The sequence below is a fragment of the Anolis sagrei genome, chromosome 2 (assembly GCF_037176765.1).
Source record: "Anolis sagrei isolate rAnoSag1 chromosome 2, rAnoSag1.mat, whole genome shotgun sequence".
Classification (NCBI taxonomy): domain Eukaryota; kingdom Metazoa; phylum Chordata; class Lepidosauria; order Squamata; family Dactyloidae; genus Anolis; species Anolis sagrei.
In genome coordinates, this window is record NC_090022.1 from 240135280 (window position 1) to 240157272 (window position 21993).

Here is a 21993-nt window from a genome sequence, read left to right on the forward strand (position 1 = left end):
TGCCTCAAACTGGTCATGACCATATGGGTAGTAAATGTATCCAACATTTTTTCATTGGCGCCTACATCATTATGTCTTGTCACTAATGGTTTCTCGGGTTTTTCAGTAAATTGTTGCATATACTGTGGCTTGGAGCTGCTGAGATTAAACCCTGCGTTTATCTGTGTACCGCCAAATCCTTTTATGGAACTATTTTTGTTGATGCTGCTGCTAATGACCTAACATCTTACAGGGGAAAAATGCAAGAGGAAAATGCAGGGAGTAGTTGTGGTAGAAGAATACATTATAACTAGAAAGCTAACTCACGAGTATGATGTTTGAAAGAAGAAAAAGACTGCTGGAAAAGAAATTTATTATGGTCCACACAAACAAATAGAAGTGTTAAAAGTGAGAACACAAGCGCATACCTGTTCTGTCTTCATTTTGTGAATCGCACTTCCTGTGTAATTCCGGGATAGTCTTGAGGGAAGTTACTGAATACTGTAAAATAAAATCACATTTGTTCAGTAACCTAAAATTGTAGAAAGTCCACTTTACATCACAATTAAAGAACATTTCTCATTTTAATAGTATAATTGATTGGCTCATTAGAAGAGAGTTCCTACACAGCCTAATGTTCTCTCCTCCCTAGTAAATGGGAGGAGAGAAGGTATTATAGGGAATATAATTCTATGGTGTTTTATATGTTTAGATTCATCCCTACTATACATACAGATGTATCCCTGCTAATATGAAATACACCCAACACCGAGATAATTTGAAAGTCTGTTATTGTATTCCTGCATTGATATTCTTGTAACATTAAGTTTAAACACCAAACAAAATGATGCAGAGGCTTATGTTTCCGAATCAGACTGGATTAGCATTCAAATGACGAATAACTAATCAGAACAAAGCAATACATTTTCATTTTCAGGTTTGACTTTTGAGGATTTGGTTATTCATGGATGTGATTATAATGTTCTCTAGAAATATCTCAGTCTTCCAGTGTGACTCTATGGCCAACTTTTTTTTTGCCAAAGATTGATCACTGAGTCTTACTACCTCATCAGAGAGCAAAATTGCCCATTGTACGACACTCCTTCTTCACTTGCAACACAGAGCCCATTTACTCCCATCCTATGACATAGATCTACTTTTGACAGGGCTCCGTGGTGTAAGTGAAGAGGGGGCATCATAGGCCACAGCTGTAGCAGCATGGGAGGCTTCCCATGTTACATAGGTAACAATGAGGGGAAGCAGGGCAGCGGACACTTTCCCCTGTATGATGGCGTGAGGGGGAAGCTGGGCGATGCAAGGCATGGGTTCTTCACACCCCACGCCAGATTCACCACGATGCATGGTTTGATGGTAAAAGGATAACTATATGTCTGGCTGTTCCTGGTGGCTATCAGTATACCCTCTGATATATTTCAGTTCTTTAAAATAAAGACTTTTGAGACAGGATTAAAGTTAACCAAATAAGTTTACTGGAAACAAAAAGGGCAAAGTTAACTTCAGTCAGAGTTCTTGAAAGGCAAATCAAAATAAAATATTACAAAAACAAAGCTTGTTGATTGAACTTAGTTACACTGGTAATAAACACTTGACTATATTTGTAAAATATGAGGTAAAACACTTGACTAAAATTGTGGTAAGTCACTTGGTAAGTACTCAGCAATGAAAAGTAAAATACTGGACTAAATTATTGGTAAATACTTGGCTATTGATATAATACAGAACTAAAATAGTAAAGTACAGAACTATAACAACTATATGGTAAAGGTACAAGCTATATTGGTAAAGTACTCTGGGCTACAGTGGTAAATACTAAGCTATGATGGTCAGTAATAGCTATGCTCATGGTATAGTACAAGCTATAGTGACTATGTGGTATATACATGCTATAGAATGCTTGTTTGGATTGCCAGGCCAAGGAACCCAGACGATTTCTGGCCTTTTCCTCCAAAACTCTGACACAAAATAAAAAGGAGGGAAAGGCCTTTTAGACAAGTTGTGAGGCAAAAGAGCTGGTTGTGTATGCAGTTCAGTGCCACCTGCAGAGCCACATTATTCCCTTGACACAACTAAAATACAAATACTCATAATCCCCCAAAACAACATTCAACCAAGGACTTTGTCCAGTTGCAAGTTGGCTGTAGCAACATTGTAGATATCAAGAAAATAGGGGCATGTCTTATAGAAGCTCCAGCCCACCTAATTGTAGATTGCAATTTAAATATATTTTAAAATTTAAATATATTTTAAAGACATTATTCTATATTAAACTAACAGGAAAATAAGCCAGCTTCTCAAGGAAGAAGTGTTATTGCAACAAACATGTCTTAGAAATTTGCTGCAAGGAGCACACCTGATGTTGATCAGCAAACTATTCCTTGGATTTGCTTTTAAAGCAATGTCACATGTCTGAGTGAGCAGCAATAATTTCTTAATAAACTTGTGGAATGCCTTTATATACCCACATGATCTAGCATTGTAAAACGGATTTTCCCACAAAGGAAATTCTGTACCCAATTTATAAATAATCCTATGTTCACATTATGCTGAACTGAAGATAGGTTGCTGCTACACCAAAGAACAGTCACTGTGACAAGTACATGTTCAGTGCAGGAAAGAAGAAAGAAAATATACTATTGAAAACATGCCAAAATCTCAGGAAAACAGCTGGCATACTCTTCCCCCCATGTACAGAAACTGTGCCAGCACCAACCACCAGGCTGTGCCAGCAAAACTGCCTACAAACAGAGAAAAACATTGAACCTATGAAGATTGGAAATATGACCACAGCCAGCAAGCCCAATGCAAACTACTGACCACTAGGTCAGTGTAACTCTATAAGCTCCATTTGCACAGTACTGACTCCAATATCGCAAGTCCCCCAGCAGCCTTAAAGGTAGAGCTTTGAATACTCTGATCCCTAGAAAAAAGTTTGCAAGGCCACGGTAAATTCTTTGTTATCAGCAGCCATGGGAGACTAATTACTCTAGTGTCTGAAAATTTGCAAATGTGGAAGTGGTGTAATCGAAACACAAAGGCATGTCATCTGTGTTATAAATTTTACAGGGATTCAGGAGATCATTTTATTTCCCTATTTGCTTTGTTCATACCCAGAACATCCAGATGAGTTCTTTATCTCTGTACTAACCAAATTATTATTGAAAATACAGCCAAGTTTCTTGCTGTATTTATTAGAACAAGGTCACAGACATTCATGAAGTCAAATTGTTTTCATTTGTTTTATTATACTTATTGTTATCTGATTTGTGGGAGGTTAAATCATCTTTGGTTGTATGAATGGAACTGACATGCTTTTATTTCCATTTGGATTGTTAAGAATACTTCTTCTTTGTTTTGTGTTTTATATAGCAGAATAAAATGTATAATTAAGTATAGTTTTCTCTTGATCCCACCTTGATCAGAAGGATGTCCAGTTAGAATACACAAGAAGGATTTCCCATTGGTTTCTTCCATGCTATGGATATGTCTCCCACTGGAGTTGACAAAACCATTGTAGAGATAATACAGTTTGACACCATTTTATCTGCCATGGTTCAATACCATGGAGCCATTGGAGTTGTAATTTTGGATGTCTTTCCCCTTCTCTGCTGTGTTGGTCTGGATGAGGGTGAGCAAACTAAAATTGAATCCACACAAGACAGAAGCACTCCTTGTCAGTTGTTAGGCCGAACAGGGTATAGGGTTACACCCTGTGTTGGATGGAGCTACACTCCCCTTGAAGATGCAGGTTTGCAGCTTAGGAATCCTCCTGGATCCATTGCTGAGCCTGGAACCCAGGTTGCAGCGGTGGCTTGGAGGGCGTTTGCACAATTAAAACTTGTGCGCCAGTTGCGCTTGTACCTTGGGAAGTCAGACTTGGCTACGGTGGTTCACCGTCTAACCATCACAACTAGGTTAGACTACTGCAACGTGATCTACATGGGGTTGCCTTTGAAGACTATTCGGAAGCTTCAAATAGTCCAATGAGAGACAGCCAGGTTAATAACTGGAGTGTCATAGAGGAAGCATTCAACTCCCATGCTACACCAGCTCCACTGGTTGCCATTTTGCTATGGAGCACAATTCAAAATGCTGGTTTTGGCCTGTAAAGCCCTAAACGAACCCAGCCCAGTTTACCTGTCTGAACGCATCTCCCTCTCTGAACCATCATGGAGATTAAGATCCTCTGGGGAGGCCCTGCTCTCCATCCCACCACTGTCCCACCCTGCATGACTGGCAGGGACAAAAGAGAAGGCCTTCTCAGGGATTGCCCCTTGACTTCGGAACTCCCTTTCTGGTGAAATTAGAGCAGCCTCTTCCCTCCTGTCCTTCAGAAGAATGATAAAAACTTGGCTGTGGGACCAAGCCTTTGGGACAGTACAATAAGGTAGCAATAGGAAACCTTATTATGCCAACGGGATTTGATGCGGATGATTGGGACGGTTTAAACAATGGAGTTTAATGTTGAGATAAATGATTTTAATGTTTATGTATGTACAAGGCCTATTTCTGTCCAGCAGTGAATGTTTGCCGTTTATATGCTGTACTTCACCCTGAGTCCCCTTCAAGGTGTGAAGGTGTGAAGGGCAGAATATAACTGTTTTAAATAAATAAAGAGTATTCTGTCTCACCAAACAGCAGCTCCCAGGATTTCATAGCATTGAGTCATGGTGGTTAAAGTGGTGTCAAACTGGGTTAATTCTACAATATAGATGCACCTTTAGTTGTTCCTAGACTGCCGCATTATTTGCTTTCCTTCTGCTGGCAGAGAAATACTTCCTGCTGGGTCTTGTAATGTGTGTGTATTTTATTTTTAATCTCATTTGTTATGTCTTAAATGCATTAAATAAGTGAGAATTGAAATCGAATAATTTATTTTTAAAACATTTTATAATTGTCATTTTTTAGTCATACCTCTACTTTGTGCAGTGAATGGCCTTTGGTTCCTAGGTTCAGGAAAGGTAAGGCATTAAATCAATAAATAAATACATTTATTTATTTATTTATTTATTTAGTACACTTGTATACCGCTAATATCTCAGCCTAAAACGGCGACTCATTGCGGTTTACAACATTTAAAAACAACAATAATTCCGATTAAAAATATAAAACACATACATATACAATACACAGTATTGGGCCACCAATACAGACCAATGCATCTCTTAATTAAAATCATAATCCAATTTCGTTGTCTATGATTGCCAGTCCTTGATCAAAAACTTCATCGCATCGGATTAGCCGAATGCTTGCTCAAATATCCATGTTTTCAGTTTTTTCCGAAATGCCATCAGCGAGGCATTTCGGAAAAAGTGTAAGGTGTGTACATCTCCTTACACTCATCAGAATTACCATTTTATTTGAAGCTAATTTTTAAATTAGATAAGAACTACATAAAGTACAAATTGAATAACACATACAACAAACACCAATGACAAATTATCAACTAAAACCTACATAATACAAAAGTTAAACAGAAAATATTCCACATGTACTACTAAATCTTATGTGTAGAGGATGAGCTGCATGATAAACACACACACACATACCGTGGACAATTGTGGACAAAAGCAAGCCTCATATTTTGATTATAATTGGATGGGAAGCATAGTGTAGAATCACACTGGAGGACCTATGGCACATCTACACTATAGAATTAGTGCAGTTTGACACCACTTTAACTGTGGAACTTGTAGTTCTCAAAATCTTTAGTCTTTTCTACCAAAGAGTGGAAGTGACTTGCCGAACCACAACTCCCATGATTCCAGATTACTGAGCCATGTCAGGTGGTGACATGGCTCAGTAGTGGTGTCAAACTACATCAATTCTACAGTGTAGATGTCCCAAAATAGTTTTGGGGAAAGAGTTTTTTTTGGTGGGAAATAGCTAAGTTAAACCATGCATGTGGAGTGGGAGAGGCCTACTGTACTTGTAAAAACATCAAAGAAAAAAACAAAAAAGATGACTTCCAACTATCTTTTCTGCAGTTATAATTTAACAATTCAATAGAATCATTGCTTAATGACAAGAAACAGAGGAAACATGATATAGCACTGAAACATCTCCCAGGTCAGGATGCCTGCACATAGTATGTACAATCCACTCGAGGCAAGGAGTTACGGCTAAGGTTCTTTTCATAGTCCACAATTATAACAATTATGACACCACTTTAACTGGCATAGTGCAGGCCCGTAGCCAGGATTTCGATTTGGGGGGGGGGGGCTGAGTTTGTTTTGGGGGGGGCTGAGTCTGAGTGAAAGAGGGTGTACCCTAGCAAACCTTTTGTATCATTACCCCAATACCCCCATGCATATGGGATATATTGAGTATGGTGATCAGATCATGATATGAATAAACATAACAGTTTAAATAATGCACCAGTAAGGCCTTTTCGTGAACCACCATGAGAATTTCGGGGGGGGGGGGGTGAAGCCCCTAAAGCCCCCCCCCCCCCCCCCCCGGCTACATGCCTGGCATAGTGGCATCTATGGAAAATCAGGATTTTCAATTTAAGGAGATGTATCCAGACCTCTCGGGCAGAGAGTTATAGTGCCTCACAAAGCTACAAAATCTATAATTTTGTAATATGTAGTTATGGTATTGAAAGGAGGAATCTTCATGCTGTAATTGTGTAGTTTGAAAGGGCACACACACACACACTTTCTAATGAGACATTCAAAGAGTACAGAAGCAGATTGGAATCCTTTCTCAGTCTTTTGCATGGATTGAAAAAGCTTCCACTCAAATAAATTCCTTAATCATTTAGCCAAACAGCATACAACAAACATTCAATAACTTTTTTTAGATTTTTTAGATTTGTTTTTTTACACTTTCCCTCAAAATGTTAAAAACCGTGAAACAAAGTGTTTGTCATAGGCCAAGAGAAATTCTATCCCCCCCCCCCTTTCCACATGGACTTTTCTTAACAGATGGCAGTATGGCGTGTGCGCACATTTATTTATTTTTTTGCAAAAAGGTGGTCTGCTACTACTTCTGGCATCAGAGCTACAAATTGCTATTCCTCTAGTCTGCCATGCCCTGTTCCATTGCTTTAGAAATGAAGTTTCATTCAGAAAAAGTATAATTAAAAAACATGGCAGACCAGTAACTTTCATTTTTATGGAGATTGCCAATGCACCTCAAATGAAGAGTACCGCTTTGGAACCACGTTGTCCCAGAGCATAACTGACTAATTTGTTAAAGAAGGAATGCACACGAAAACCACTCTGCCATTTTAAGTATGTGATTTTAAAATTATTTTCTGTGCCCTGTAAAATTGGTTAAAATTGCCAGTTAAACATTACAACACGAAAATGATCCTGCACACAGAGGGTAATTGAATAAAACACAACATGGGTCACTTGCTGTCTCCCATGTTCCCAACATCAGCAATGAAGCATAGAGGCCAGGAGCACAGCGGTAATAAGAGAAAACCCAGCCATGTGAAAAGTTCATGATTTATAGGCAGGGAGTTCTAGGTTTGAATCCACTCTAGGAAAAGTAAGCACGGTCCCTTTTATTTACAACTACAAGTAAGACAAACAGAAGAAGTGCTATATAGAGTATGGGCCATCGTTCTGGAGCATCTTCTGTCCTTGGAAACCCATGTGGCTAATCCAATTCCCTGCTTGATAGTCTGACTCTTCCCAACATAACTTGCTGCCTTTCCTCTCCTTACTGCACTCACCAACTGCCTCTGGCATTCTGGTTGCAGGAAATGTCCCACTAATCCAGTGGTTCTCAACCTGTGAGTCCCCAGAAGTTTTGGCCTTCAACTCCAAGAAATCCTAACAGCTGGTAAACTGGCTGGGATTTCTGGGAACTGTAGTTCAAAACACCTGGGGACTCACAGGTTGAGAACCACTGCACTATTCTATCTTGCTGGAACTGATCTCTTATAGTACAAGGCAGCTGAGTGTAGAGGAAAAGGAGGACCACAGTTCCTATATCTTATAATGTTCTGCATCACCTGTTTCGGTATTTTATCCTGAGGCTATATGGATATAGATCATATTCAGAGAGGGAAAAGAAACCCTTTTCTAAGTACTTTCTAGCAGCAAAGAAACAATTATCAACAGATTTGTCAAACAAAATCTAAGACAGAGATGATCATGAAAAACAAATGTATAGCTTTGTAAGCTAGTCATTCCAGCAAGTTCCTTTGCTTTGGAAATTGTAGCTCAAGAAAGAATAACAGCAGAAAAAATAGAGAAAACAGGACAAGGGGCTTGCTGGAGATGTAAGAAGGTGAAGGGATCACTTTTCCACATATGGTGGACCTGTAACACAGTTAAAGAATTTTGGAAAAAAGTGGTGAAACAAACAAACAAAATTACTAGCAAAAAAATCAAGAAAAACCCGGAAATGTGCTTATTAGGAATATTTAGAAGGTATATTAGTCCAACAGATGAAGAAATTTGTCAGTATTGCTTTGTTGCTGCAAGACTAATAATAGCTAAGACATGGAAGGCGAGAAAAGAGTTAACTATTAAGGATTGAAGAGATAAATTATTAGATTATATCCAAATGGCCAAACTGACAAATAGCAGCAGAGGAGGAAATAATGAAGAATTTGTAAAAAAAAAAAAAAATGGAGGTTGGCAATTGGATATCTCGAAAAGAAGACAAAAGTAGATTTGAAGATCACCATCAAGGGGATTTAGTGAAAGAAGACATATGGGTAGTTGTGGGTTAGTTATGTGATCCATACTGAGGGGTGTTGGAGATCATGGGGGTTGGGTTCACGGGTGTGGGGTTAGAGGGACAATAAATGTTAAGGTATAATAACTGTACAGTCAAAGTTGATTTTTCATATGTTTAATGAACGCTGACTGTATACCATTCTGTAAACTTGCATATTCTTTTGTATATCCTTTTTTCTGTTTTTCTGGGTTTTTTTTTTTTTTGGTTTTTCCCCCCTCTGGTATTGGTTTTGTTTCCTGTGTGCACTATAAATCAATAAAAATTTTAAAAATAAAAGAAAAAATAACAGCAGTTATAGTGTCCTTTCTTCTTAGTATCAAAGTTACTTCTTGTTGGCTCTCTTTATGGCCAGATAGATACAGCTCCATGCCATGCTCCTTATGTGAGTTATAGCCTCCCCATTTAGATTATACAGTGTTGGTGATGCTCTGTGATTAAATCCTGGCCTGCATCATATTTTTGTTCTGTCAATGTGATATGGGCAATAGGGCTGTGCAAAAATTCGGATACAGGTCATAAGTCATAAGCGTTTTGGAAAATCCATACTTACGACCCACTTTACAAAGACAGTGCTGCTGCCCCCCCCCCACACAAACAAATTAAAACAATAATTTTCATAAGAAGTTTGTTATTTTTCATAGGTTGCAGTGAGTCAGCTTCTTTTTCAGTGCAAGCAAACTCTCCTGGGCAGCGTAGCCAAATTGGTACGTCACGTGCTCTCCTCAGTGTATCAGGGTTGAGGGAGAGGGGAAGGGAGGAGGCAGTGCTGGCATTTCATTTAAATGCAGGAGCCATGTTGCCTCTGCTGCCATTGTGTGGGTGAGGTGGAAGAGGGATGGAGATTAGCACAGGAGCTAGGAGTTGAATTTGTCCGTTCTCTTATGCTTTTGCATGTGCCATGCAAGTTTAGTTTGTTTAGTTTAGGTTTCCTTTCAGGATCGCCACAGCTGAGTTTAGGATCTTTGCATGTGAGAAGGTGGAGCTTCCATTTAGGATTCATTTTTGGGGGTTTTCCATTTTCTTCCCTTTGTTGCACTGAGGCCGGGTAACACCTCTGTCTGTATCTAACCACCACACTCCAGTTCAAATTAGTGAAGCTGTTTATTGAAGATTATATAAAAAGCACTTCAGCAAAAATAGTAAAAACTTCTATGTCTGTATGTATAAAATAGTGGAATGTGGCCTTCACTAACTTCTGGAGACACATATTGATCATTTTCAGGAATTAAAATCTCATGTGGACTCGCAGGCCCAGAGTTCCCATGATCCATGTCCTCATTAACATTGGAATCAGCCACAATCATGGGCTGAATTGGCTGAACTACAACACCCTTTGGATTTCCTTGTACAAACTGCTTTCTTTAATTTTAGTCTATTTTAATTCTGGTCTAGTCTTCTTCCTTTCCTTTATATTGGTTTTAAAAGTATAATTCAAATTTTCAAAGTACAGTCCTTTATTTTCTAAAATCCCAAGTTGCCTATGGGGTGGTGGTGTTGTTACTTGTTGTTGCCGCAGGGCCAAAATTAATACAAACAACAAACATACGTATATTTTGGGGTCAAATGAAAAGAAGAATACTAGTCTAGTACCACTGACCAACCAAACCAACCTGTTCAATTCCTTTCTCATTTTGAGGGGTGATTTGTAGTACTACCAAGTACCGAATAATAATGATAATGGGTTGTTGTAGGTGTTTTCGGGCTATATGGCCATGGTCTAGACGAGGCATTCTCTCCTGACCTTTCGTCTGCAATAATGATAATAATAATAATAATAATAATAATCCTTATTGAGATCCTTCCCCCTCTCCATAAGGACCCTGCTTTCCTTTCTATTCGTTTTAAAAGTATAATTGTATGTTTTCATGGACTATTTGTCATCGTAGCAGCAACATGGCTGGCATTGCATTTTAGAACAATTGGTGTGGTAGGGCTTTTGCTGAAATATCTAACCCAGAGTTGTGCAATTGCAGGAGGAGACCAAGTTCCCACTGTATGAGAACACAATAAGGCACAATATTTCCATTTTTGTCAGCCCTTCACAAAATGCCAATCAGAAATTACATTGCATCACTTCCAGTTGTTTGTACATGGATGGAATTGGAGATAATATGAGATATCTTTTGTGTGTTTATCAAGAAAAATTATCTCTCAAATTGTGGACTTGAGTATACTAGTGGGAGGCAGGTTTGAGGAACACAAGAGTAGGGGCTCGTGCAGTCTGTAAGACACACTTTCTTCATTCCTGCTTTAACTAGTCAGCAGATGGATCACAAATATACATTGGTTGCTATAGTTCAATAATTGAATGGTACATACTTATGCCAATGTTAACTGACAGCCAGAAGTACTCATTTTACCTTTAACTCTTTTTTCACACTAGCAAAAATTATCCAAAATCCAAAGGAAAAAAACACATTAAAAGCCAAAATAGAATATTATTCTATTTTAAAGTGTACACAAGGATACTATATTCCTAAAATAAGGGGTATATTTAGCTGTGTCAGGCGAAATGGAATTGCCAAGAAACCACACTAGCTTCCCACATAACAGAAAATCTGTCCTATTTTTTGTTTAACTGACAATTTGCCAACTGTATGTCAAACACAAATGAAAGCTAGCGTGATAATATGCCTGTGAATGATTCTATGTCTGTCTTATGTGACTAGTTACAATATTAACTTAAGCAACCTCACATTGGCTTCTATTAACTTTTATATTACTTATACAATCGATGTATTAATACAGATTGTCTAGGTTTTTTGCACTTCTGTTTTCCATCCATCAACAACCTTTTGCCTAAGAACAGGAACTGTTCTCAGAAACAGATTTTTATTTGGGTTGTTGTAGGTTTTTTCGGGCTATATGGCCATGTTCTAGAGGCATTCTCTCCTGACGTTTCACCTGCATCTATGGCAAGCATCCTCAGAGATAGTGAGGTCTATTGGAACTAGGAAAAAAAGGGTTTATATATCTGTGGAATGGCCGGGGTGGGACAAAGGACTCTTGTCTGCTGGAGCTAGTTGTGAATGTTTCAACTGACCATCTTGATTAGCATTTGATAGCTTGGCACTGCCTGGGGCAATCTTTTGTTGAGAGGTGAATAGATGTCCCAGATTGTTTCCTGTCTGTTGTTTTGCTGTTGTAATTTTAGAGTTTTTTTTAATACTGGTAGCCAGATTTTGTTCATTTTCATGGTTTCCTCCTTTCTGTTGAAATTGTCCACATGTTTGTGGATTTCATTGGCTTCTCTGTGTAATCTGACATGGTGGTTGTTAGAGTGGCCCAGCATTTCTGTGTTCTCAAATAATATGTTGTGTCCAGGTTGGTTCATCGGGTGCTCTGCTATGGCTGACTTCTCTGGTTGACGTAGTCTGCAGTGCCTTTCATATTCCTTGATTCGTGTTTGGGCAATGCTGCATTTGGTGGTCCCTATGTAGATTTGTCCACAGCTGCATGGTATGCGGTAGACTCCTGCAGAAGTGAGAGGATCCCTCTTATCCTTTGCTGAACATAGCATTTGTTGACTCATCAAGTTCTCATTGATTCATTATTTCTACGACAGTAGAACACACAATTAAATTTGGATCCCCATCGTGTTTTCCCGCTGTTCAAATAACAGCATGTCAGTAAGTGAAGGAGTTTGAATAAGCCTTTTACATTGCAACATTTTGGGACCCCTTTAAAATGCATAAAAATACTGTTTCCTAGTTACTGATTTTCCTTAGTGAGGACCATATTTGTATATGTTGCTTATTGGGCAAACAAAGCAGCTAATACGATAAAAATGCAACAATAGAAATACTAACTTCTGGAAAGTCAGGTAGTGCAGGTTAAGTGTTGCACAATTGGCAATTCAATTAGCAGTAGCTCTTTTAACTACTTCATTGGAATGTTTTCTTAGGCCAAGGTTTTTCCTCTATATATTATTTCCTCCTGGAAGAACAAACCATTCTATTTTAATATATATTTGGATCCTGAGGAAAAAGACCTATTAAACATGCTATAAATTTGATTGTGCTTTTAATGGTGTGTGCTTGATTGCATTAGCAGATTTCCTCCTGCTCAACTTCTGTCCCCAAACAAAATATGCACACTTAGAATTTCTGCCATTTCTGTCAGTACAATGAAAAGGTTTCAGTTGAGAAAAACTATTAAGCTGCCAAGACAGAACATTACTGAATTCTTTCCCAGACTACTAACAACTCTTCACTTACTTTCATTCCCTGGCTTCTATCCTGTTCCTCTGAGAGTGGCTACTGATTAGTCTTGCAGTTACGTTTTAAAGACTACTTTGCAGTATCAGCTTCATCTTATTACGGGATACACAATATCATTGTTATAGGAGAACTTGGTGGACCTTGGTATGTCATTACAGAAAGACCAAGGGGTGGTTTTTATACAGAGAAAGGAAGTAGAGACTAAGTTCTATGTACTTAGTGTTCATCAGACTTCAGTTGCCCGTAGTTCTTTGTTGAAATAACAGCCCCCACCCCCTCTCTCTCTTTGAATGATATTCATCTAATATCCCCTGCTAGAGGTGGTCCTGGGATAAACTTAGTAAACTTAATAACAGAAAAGCAACAGTGTAACAACTGACAATGGGCAATTCTACAATGACTACTTCTCCTGGAGTGATGTCAGCCGGGGCACCAGAGCAACATAGGAAGGAGAAGAGAAGGAACCATCCCCTCCTCTAGCCCTCCCTTCTTCGATCATCTCATGGCTACCCAGAGGTAGTGTCTCCAAGCAACAAGGGACTGACATGACCCATGCCACATCCAGTGGTTGCCGCAACAAGAAGAACAAGAGGGGACAGCGAGTGTCATCTCATGTCCCTGGGCCACCTGAGCCCAAGGGACATAAGATGCTATGTAAACAATTGCACCAGGTTCCATCTTGGAACCGACACAACTGTTTGCATGGGCCCAAAGTTATGGTTTGTTCCAGATTCTGGGGGAGAATTTTGAGTAATGTGCAACTTTGGTTAACATTGTTTGATTTCACATTAATATTCTCTGTGCATCTGAGGCAATATTTTTGATCATGCAGACCATGAATTGAAGGGTTTGGAATCTTTCCACTGATGGTATCTGCAATACAGAATATTTTTTCCAGTAGATTCATCATGTCCAGCTACTGTTTTAGGTAGTATATAAAAATGACTTTTGAAGAGAGTACCTGCTAAAACTTTGTGATTATTTATTCTTATTATGAAACTTCCACTTTATATCCAATTTGTGTTTGTGTATTTTAATGTGTATTTTGTGGATATATGTTTAATATTAATATGCGTATTCTACAGAGTATTTTAAAATGTGTTTTGATTATGTGTTTTAGCAATGCTGTAACCCGCCTTGAGTCATGAGTACAGGTGAGGAAATAATAATAATAATAATAATAATAATAATAATAATAATAATAATAATAAATCTACACAATATATTTAAACCTCTTGCCATCACTGGTTTGTCTGAGTTTTAAAGATTTTTAAAAATGTATTTCTTATTGGTTTGTCGCCTTAGGTCCCCTTCTAGGGAAACAGGTAGAATTCATTAAAGGGGGGGGGGGGGTTATATTCTTGAACTTATCATGGGTAACAACAAACATACCATGGATAATAATGAACCTTACTGAATGGCTTCCATTTGAAGTTACCATAAAGTTGTCCTGGAAGACCTAGAAAATTTCCAGTGGTATACTCTCTAGGAATTTTCTTGGTTCACCAACACAACCCCATGATCACTGCAGGTAAAAGAATACTATGGTATTGTGAAATGAAACCTTTTCTCAGATGTAGATAAGTGAAACTGCTGCTATAGGTCCCCTGAATATTGAGGTTTTTAAATGAATCAATAGTTTTTAAAAGAAAGATTAAAAAAGAGATCAGGAGGCAACCATTTACATGACTTTACATATTTTCAATCATAGGTATTCATGGAAATTTAGACATTCTTAATGTCATCTAAATAGAAATACAAAACAATTCAGAACCATGTCATGATTATGATCAATTGAACTAGGTCTCTGCTGAAAGTTTTATTTAGATGTTAATTATACTATGTAACACTATTTTTACTCCTGGGTTATAAATGTCATTTCCTAATTGGTTCTAGCATAAACACATGAAAAAAGGTTATTGAGCTGCAACATTTTGTTTTTGTGGGACACCCTGCAGCAAATTTTGCTACAGTTTTACAATGAATATCTCATAAGTCTCGACCAATTCAACACAGTTTGCGGCAGCCACAAAAAACAAGTTTCTGGAGTATAACTACTTTCTAAGTAAGTACCACACAATTAAACAGGACATAGGAACCGAAAGATTTTCAAAATCTGTTACATAGTGTTATTAATGATTACACTTCTCTCTTCTTACTGGTGATTATTTTTAATCTCTATTTTATTCCTCAACTGCACAACACTTCATACACAGGACTCTCCTCCACCAAGTAACACGTATTTCTGCATATTTTGTCCACTCGGTTAAAACTCTGCAAGTCTGTGAATTTGGGATATTAGCAAAAATTTAAGTAGAACAGAACTATAAATAGCTGGACCAATTTATGCCCCCTCCCCCAACTATATTCATTTTATCTCTTACACTAACAACTTGCAATATTTTTAAAATGAACATGAAAATTAATTTGCTTTTTATCCAGTAGAGGCTGTTTTCAAGTTACAAACATCTGACTTACAAATGACTCATAGTGAAAAATGGAAGTGAGACAACAGGAAGTGAGAGAAAACTACCCAAATTCATTCTTGAAAGAGTTATCATGGGGGAAAGGTGTCCTCACTGAAGCTTTATATCATCAATCCTTAATTCCACAACAAGCCATTTTTTTCAAAATCCAATTACCACAAGGAAAGAAAGAGAGGTGAAATCTTCTGAAGAGGGGCACAGATAGCAAAACAAACGTCACAGGGATATTAACTCTTCCCTATGCTAGCCAAAACTTTTATGTGCTCTCTCTCTCTCTCTCTCTCTCTCTCTCTCTGTGAATATATGCACATATGGTACACTTAAAAAGGTACCTCTTCTGACATATACAAATTCATCTTAACAACAAACCTACAGAACCTAACTTCATCATAACTTGAGGGTTGTCTGATTATGCCTTGTATATACTGATTGCAAACATGCCAATTTTTGCAAGCAATGTTCCTTATGTAAAGTTTTTGAATGCTACCTTCTCTCAAAAAGTATATATGTATTTCTCTAGTACAGACATACTTTCCCCGAGGAAATCTATCTTTCTGTGCTTTTTAAAAAAATTTGAGAACTTTGTCACACAGTCTGAACAAGTACAGTTATCAAACACAAATTAGGCAAATTGTCATGAAAACACAAGTATTATTTATCTATCATTCCATTGTAGAAACCTACTTGGGTATCTCGAAATAATGTTCACTCAATAGAACTTGAGTAGAATACAATTCATTTAGAGAACACTGATAAAGACAGTAATTATGTTACACCACAGAGTAAAAGAGTTTTATAAAATCAAAACATATCACTTTTATATTTTGATAAAAGTTGTCTTAGTTTTTCTGCTTGTATTCAAGGCTTCAATAAAACACATGACTAAATTTACAAGAAACCAATCCTGCCCGTGACCATGACAGTTAGGAATTAAGGCTAATTCATTTTCCTATGAGTTGAGCAACTTCTTTAATTCAAAATGGTCAGCTACATTTTATAGCATCCATTATTAGCACTGAGAATTGTGCTACATGTTTCTGGATCTGACAGAGAGTTCATCATTAAAGCACAATGGGAAAGGCAAGAGGAGGTTAGTGCCTTTGTTTTATGGTGCTATAAAACTGAGACTAGAAATGGTTTCTGGCACATGTCGGTATACCCCATAGTGATAAAAACACAGTACCCTGAATATATTGGTATGGTGGGATCGGATCACTGTCTAATGGATGCACAGTCTCTATTTTACTCTTGCTCCATTAGAAAATCTGCATAACGGAATCAGAGATTTAGGTCTGTTTTATGGGAATATAACTGCTAGAGATTTTTCTTTAAACAATGAACAATGTCTCTATAAAACCCAGAATCAAAACATATATTCAAAAATCTTATGTCTAATTCCCTCACTAATTGGGCATTTAATACATATTTGGTTTGGAACTTTTATTGGTATTCATAAGAGAGAATAACCTATAGTCACGGTCTCATTAGAGACATTAAAATAAGCCGCATCATTACTTCTGTAAGGATTGCAAAGTATGCAACATAGCATGATGGCTTTTTAATAATGGAATCTCAATTGATTACAGTATTTAGATTCTCCTGGCATACTGCTTGGATAAATGGATTCCTAACTCTCCTTAGAGGGCTGCAATGAGCTCTCAGAACTAACTGTTGTGGAGTCCTGGAGGTTTTCTGAAATAGGAGGACATAAAATAGGGAAATGTAACAACAGCAGTACAATTTATGGAGATATTGTTTGTTCAGGGCACAGTTCCATTCCATTTCTTATTTTATTCCTATGTTAACTAGATGAATAAAAATGTAATCTTCAATCCAGTTGCTAGTTCCAATTTCTGTAGACCCATAACATCCATTGTTGAATAGGGAGTCGACATTTATGTAAATTACATTGGGACTAACAGCTGGATTTAGGCCACAAACACTGGCAGGTTTAGTTATTGTAACAGATCCATCTAATTCATTCAATACTTACTTTATGTAGATTTCCTGCAGATTCTGTCTGATTTTGAATGTCTGAGACTAAGTACCATGATATATGTTAAGTCTGCCATGATGCTACCATCAGAAAGGTCCATGTGGTAAAAATTAAGGGTAAAAAGTAGACACTACAACAATGTGGGAATAGTGCTCACCAAATGGATAGCATCTGACTACTGAAAATGTGAGATAGGAGTGCAAAACCTCATATGATGACTTTGACTTATATAGTGAGTGCTTCCATATGTTCTTCCAAGAAAGGAGATCAGTGACCAGAGAAGAGTATTGTGTTTCAGTAGGAAATTTATGATAACCATAATGCTCCAGTTCTGATCTTGAAAAGGATATAGAATTTTTAAATGATGTTGGTTAAAAAGAAGAAACAGTAATGATCACAAACCTGTCATTGTATTATGGGTGACTGTAATTTTAAATTCCTACCTTCACAATATGGAGGTGGGTTTGATTTTTTAGCAGAACATAGAGACATTAGTCTTTTGGACTACCACTTGCTGAATCCATCAGTCAACATGTTAAGTAACATGCAACTTTTCCAAGCACTGGGTTGGTTTGAGTTTTCCGGGCTGTATGGCCATGTTCCAGAAGCATTCTCTCTTGATGTTTTGTCCACATCTGTGGCAGGTATCCTCAGAGGTTGAGGGTTAAACCTCACTTGCCTAGTTTCCAACAGACTCCTCAACCTCTGAGGATACCTGCCATAGTGGTCGGTGAAACATCAGGAGAAAATGCTTCTGGAAAATGGCCATACAACCTGGAAAACTCACAGCAACCCAGTGATTCTGGGCATGAAAGCCTTTGACAACACTTTCCAAGCTCTGTTTTGCAAAGTAAACAATCAAGTTTTCCTTTCAAAGAGTGCAATCTCAATTTCAAAAGATTTTATTTTCTTTCTTGTGGGAAAATATTTGCAACATTTAAGCCTAAAAACAAAACAGCAAAGAAATTACCACCTTTCATTATGCAAAGAAATAAAAAGTGAAACATCATACTTACAGATATATCATCACTAAAATCTATTTCATCCAGATCAAGATATTCAGGGGCTTCCATTATTCTTCTATGCACATCTTCATTGGCTTAGTTGAATAATAAATATCTGTTGAAGAGAGAAAGGGAGAGGAGAAAATTAACAAAGGTCACTTAAATGTAGTGAAGGTACAACTCTCCTCAGCTCACTAAGAAAATAGCGAAATAACAGGATTCTTGGTGAGCACTCTTGGCGACCATTTGGGAAAGGCTCATTTGTATTCTCAGAGTGATGTTCAGGCTCAAATGTTCATGCATATGAAGTGGTGTAACTTGTAATTGCAGTTTTTAGCAATTGCAGAGTGGAGAGCAGCCATCTCCCCTTTTCTAATGCAAACATACTTGGAAAGAAGAGAGACACAGGGAATCTATTGTGACACACAGCATGAAACTGCTAATATCAAAAATGAGGTAAAGTTACAGAAATATATTGAATTAGTCATGATGACAAAATACAATTTAAACGACACCAGTGGAGAATTTAAAAACCATGTAATGAACAAATGTGCACTACAATACCTAATCCAAAGGGAACCAGAACCCTGGACTGAAACCAGGGATGCTATCAGGGAAGAATGTCTGTAGTTAACAAGAAAAGGATGACTGATGAAACTCTCCAAAATAGGAATAGACAAGAAACAAAAGTGAAAGGTAATAAAAATAGGGCAATAATTCAAAATTCAGCTGTTTAGTGATTTGCTTCTTTAGACCAGAGAACTATTATAATAACCAATTCAAAGATACAAAAGTAGACAGCACAAAAGGAAGGACAAGAGACTTCTTCAAAAAGTTCTGAGACTAAAAGTGATATTTGAATCAAGAATAGGGATGCTATATGACCAACAGGGGAATACATTATATAATCAGGTTACAAACAAAAGCCTAAGAAAGCAACACACTGAAGATCTACATTAAAGAGATGAAAGGATGATAGATTTCTTCAAGGAAAAACCTTTTGCAAAAGCTTTAGAAAGTAGAGTAGAGATTTCACTCGAAGCCATAAATCACCAGGAACAGATGACATACCAACAGAGTTGTTTCAAGAAATTTTAGAGATAGAATCCATTCAATTCATATTATAATAAAAATATGACAACAAATCTGGAAAACAAAGCAACGGTCCACAAACTGGAAACAATATTGTTGGCTTGTTGATTTATTTAAATTATTTAAATATCCATACTCTGCCACCTATACAAAGATTTCAGGGCAGCATATTATTAAACCAACCCAATAGCAACAATGAAAAAAATAATAAAATGATTTAAAAGGTTAAAGGTTAAACACTTTCCCAGCAACTTTACACAGGAGCAGATCATCATAGGTATTCTGACCTCTCTCATAAACTCTTGAAACCTTGTACATTGAAGAACCTTTAACCCTAGTGAGCATCCTATATGTGAACCCTGTTGCTCTTGTATACTGCTGTGAAATTTGTTGTATCTTGAATCCCTGGACTGACTATTAACTACTTATTTGGATCACCCTTGAACTCTGGATTCTCTAACTTGACCTCTGGAAAAACTATTATGTTTTGTTTTTCTTGAATCTTGGACATTAATCAGTGAACTCTTGGCATTTGATTCCCGGGCTGCAATCTTGACTACGGTGTACTCTCTTGAACCTGTAGTATGCTCCTTGTTCTAAGTCTTTGCTTTGTATCCGTGACTGTGTGCTATCTTTATGTTTTGAGCTTAGACTTTGAAATCAACCAAATGAGTAAGTGCTACTTTAAGTAAAATAGTTTCGAGACAAGCTGGATGTTGTTTTTGGTTCACCTCTGCCTGCATAATGGCAGAACCCTGAATCCTGACAATAGGGGCAGGGACCCAGAACTTTTTTAAGGTACAGAGACTGCAGACTGCCAGGCAAGTAATTTTCATTTTTATGTGCTTACATTAATCCTGTTTACAAAACAGGAAAAGCCCAAAATACATTAAATAATAATAAAAATAGCAAAGACTCTGGTACAAACCAGTAAAGGTGGTCCCAGTGGTGATCGGCACATTGGGTGCAGTGCCTAAAGACCTTGGTCTGCACTTAAACACAATCGACACTGACAAAATTACCATCTGCCAGCTTCTGAAGGCCACCCTACTGGGATCTGCACGCATTATTCGCCAATACATCACACAATCCTAGACACTTGGGAAGTGTCCGACGTGTGATCCAATGTAACAACCAGCAGAGTGATCTTGTCTGCTGTGGACTCATCTTGTTGTGTTTCAAATAATAATAATAATAATAATAATAATAATAATAATGCACAAGGTGATTAACAATATAACTACCCCAAATAAAATGAAAAACTGAAAAACTATAATATTGTTTAAATTTGTATATCTAGGAAAAGGGAAAATCTATAAGATCCTATTAAGTGAATGGAACTAGGATATTTCTGACTGAGGCTCAACAACACTGTTATATTGATGGTCCTGATTCTTGGTACTTCATCATTTCAGAAATGCTTATCCCTATAATTCAGGCTCTTGGGAGCCCCATGTCTTCTTTGTCCACCTCTCAATCTATTCCTGGGATCCTTACATGGAGAAGACAGAATCCAATTGCTCTTCACAGTATAATGTCATAGGGTTGAATGGGAACCACTCAATGCTATTTTCCAGGACTGAAAAAGGAAGAGCACAATTGAAACAGCATCTCCTACTCCCATCTGATGAAGTCAGTCTGGTGAGATTCCATGGTAAATGATTTCAAGAACCGAAGAAAGATCTAAAACATCAACAGGGTAAAACCCATTGCTTGTCTTTCACCAGAAGTAAGTAATGAATATTGTGATGTGGCGGCAAAAAAAGCGAATGGGATTTTGGCCTGCATCAATAGGAGCATAGTGTCTAGATCTAGGGAAGTAATGCTACCCCTCTATTCTGCTTTGGTTAGACGACACCTGGAATATTGTGTCCAATTCTGGGCACCACAATTCAAGAGAGATATTGACAAGATGGAATGTGTCCAGAGGAGAGCGACTAAAATGATAAAGGATCTGGAGAACAAGCCCTATGAGGAGCGGCTTAAGGAGCTGGGCATGTTTAGCCTGAAGAAGAGAAGGCTGAGAGGGGATATGATAGTCATGTATAAATATGTGAGAGGAAGCCACAGGGAGGAGGGAGCAAGCTTGTTTTCTGCTTCCCTGGAGACTAGGACGCGGAACAATGGCTCCAAACTACAAGAGAGGAGATTCCATCTGAACATGAGGAAGAACTTCCTGACTGTGAGAGCCATTCAGCAGTGGAACTCTCTGTCCCGGAGTGTGGTGGAGGCTCCTTCTTTGGAAGCTTTTAAACAGAGGCTGGATGGCCATCTGTCAGGGGTGATTTGAATGCAATATTCCTGCTTCTTGGTAGGGGGTTGAACTGGATGGCCCATGAGATCTCTTCCAACTCTTTGATTCTATGATTCTATAATACTATTTCAGTGATCAGGAAATATAGTCAGCCTTCCACACTCGCTAGGATTAGGGGCACATGACCCCCCATGGAAGTGAAAAAAACATGACTAAAACCATGGCTACTTTTTAACCTGAG

The 21993-nt window shown here is 37.8% G+C and overlaps 1 protein-coding gene across 6 annotated transcripts in view; it reads right to left on the bottom strand.

Annotated features, from left to right (window-relative positions):
- Positions 1-21993, bottom strand: part of SNCAIP (synuclein alpha interacting protein) — a 143685-nt gene that overhangs the window by 51719 nt on the left and 69973 nt on the right. For all 6 annotated transcript variants that reach the window (XM_067464472.1, XM_067464474.1, XM_067464475.1 and 3 more), the window contains 2 exons: positions 18419-18521; positions 408-480 (listed from right to left, as the gene is read on the bottom strand). In XM_067464472.1, coding sequence (XP_067320573.1) covers positions 408-480; positions 18419-18475 — 130 coding nt within the window. In that variant the 5' untranslated portion in view covers positions 18476-18521. The remainder of the gene's footprint in view (positions 1-407; positions 481-18418; positions 18522-21993) is intronic.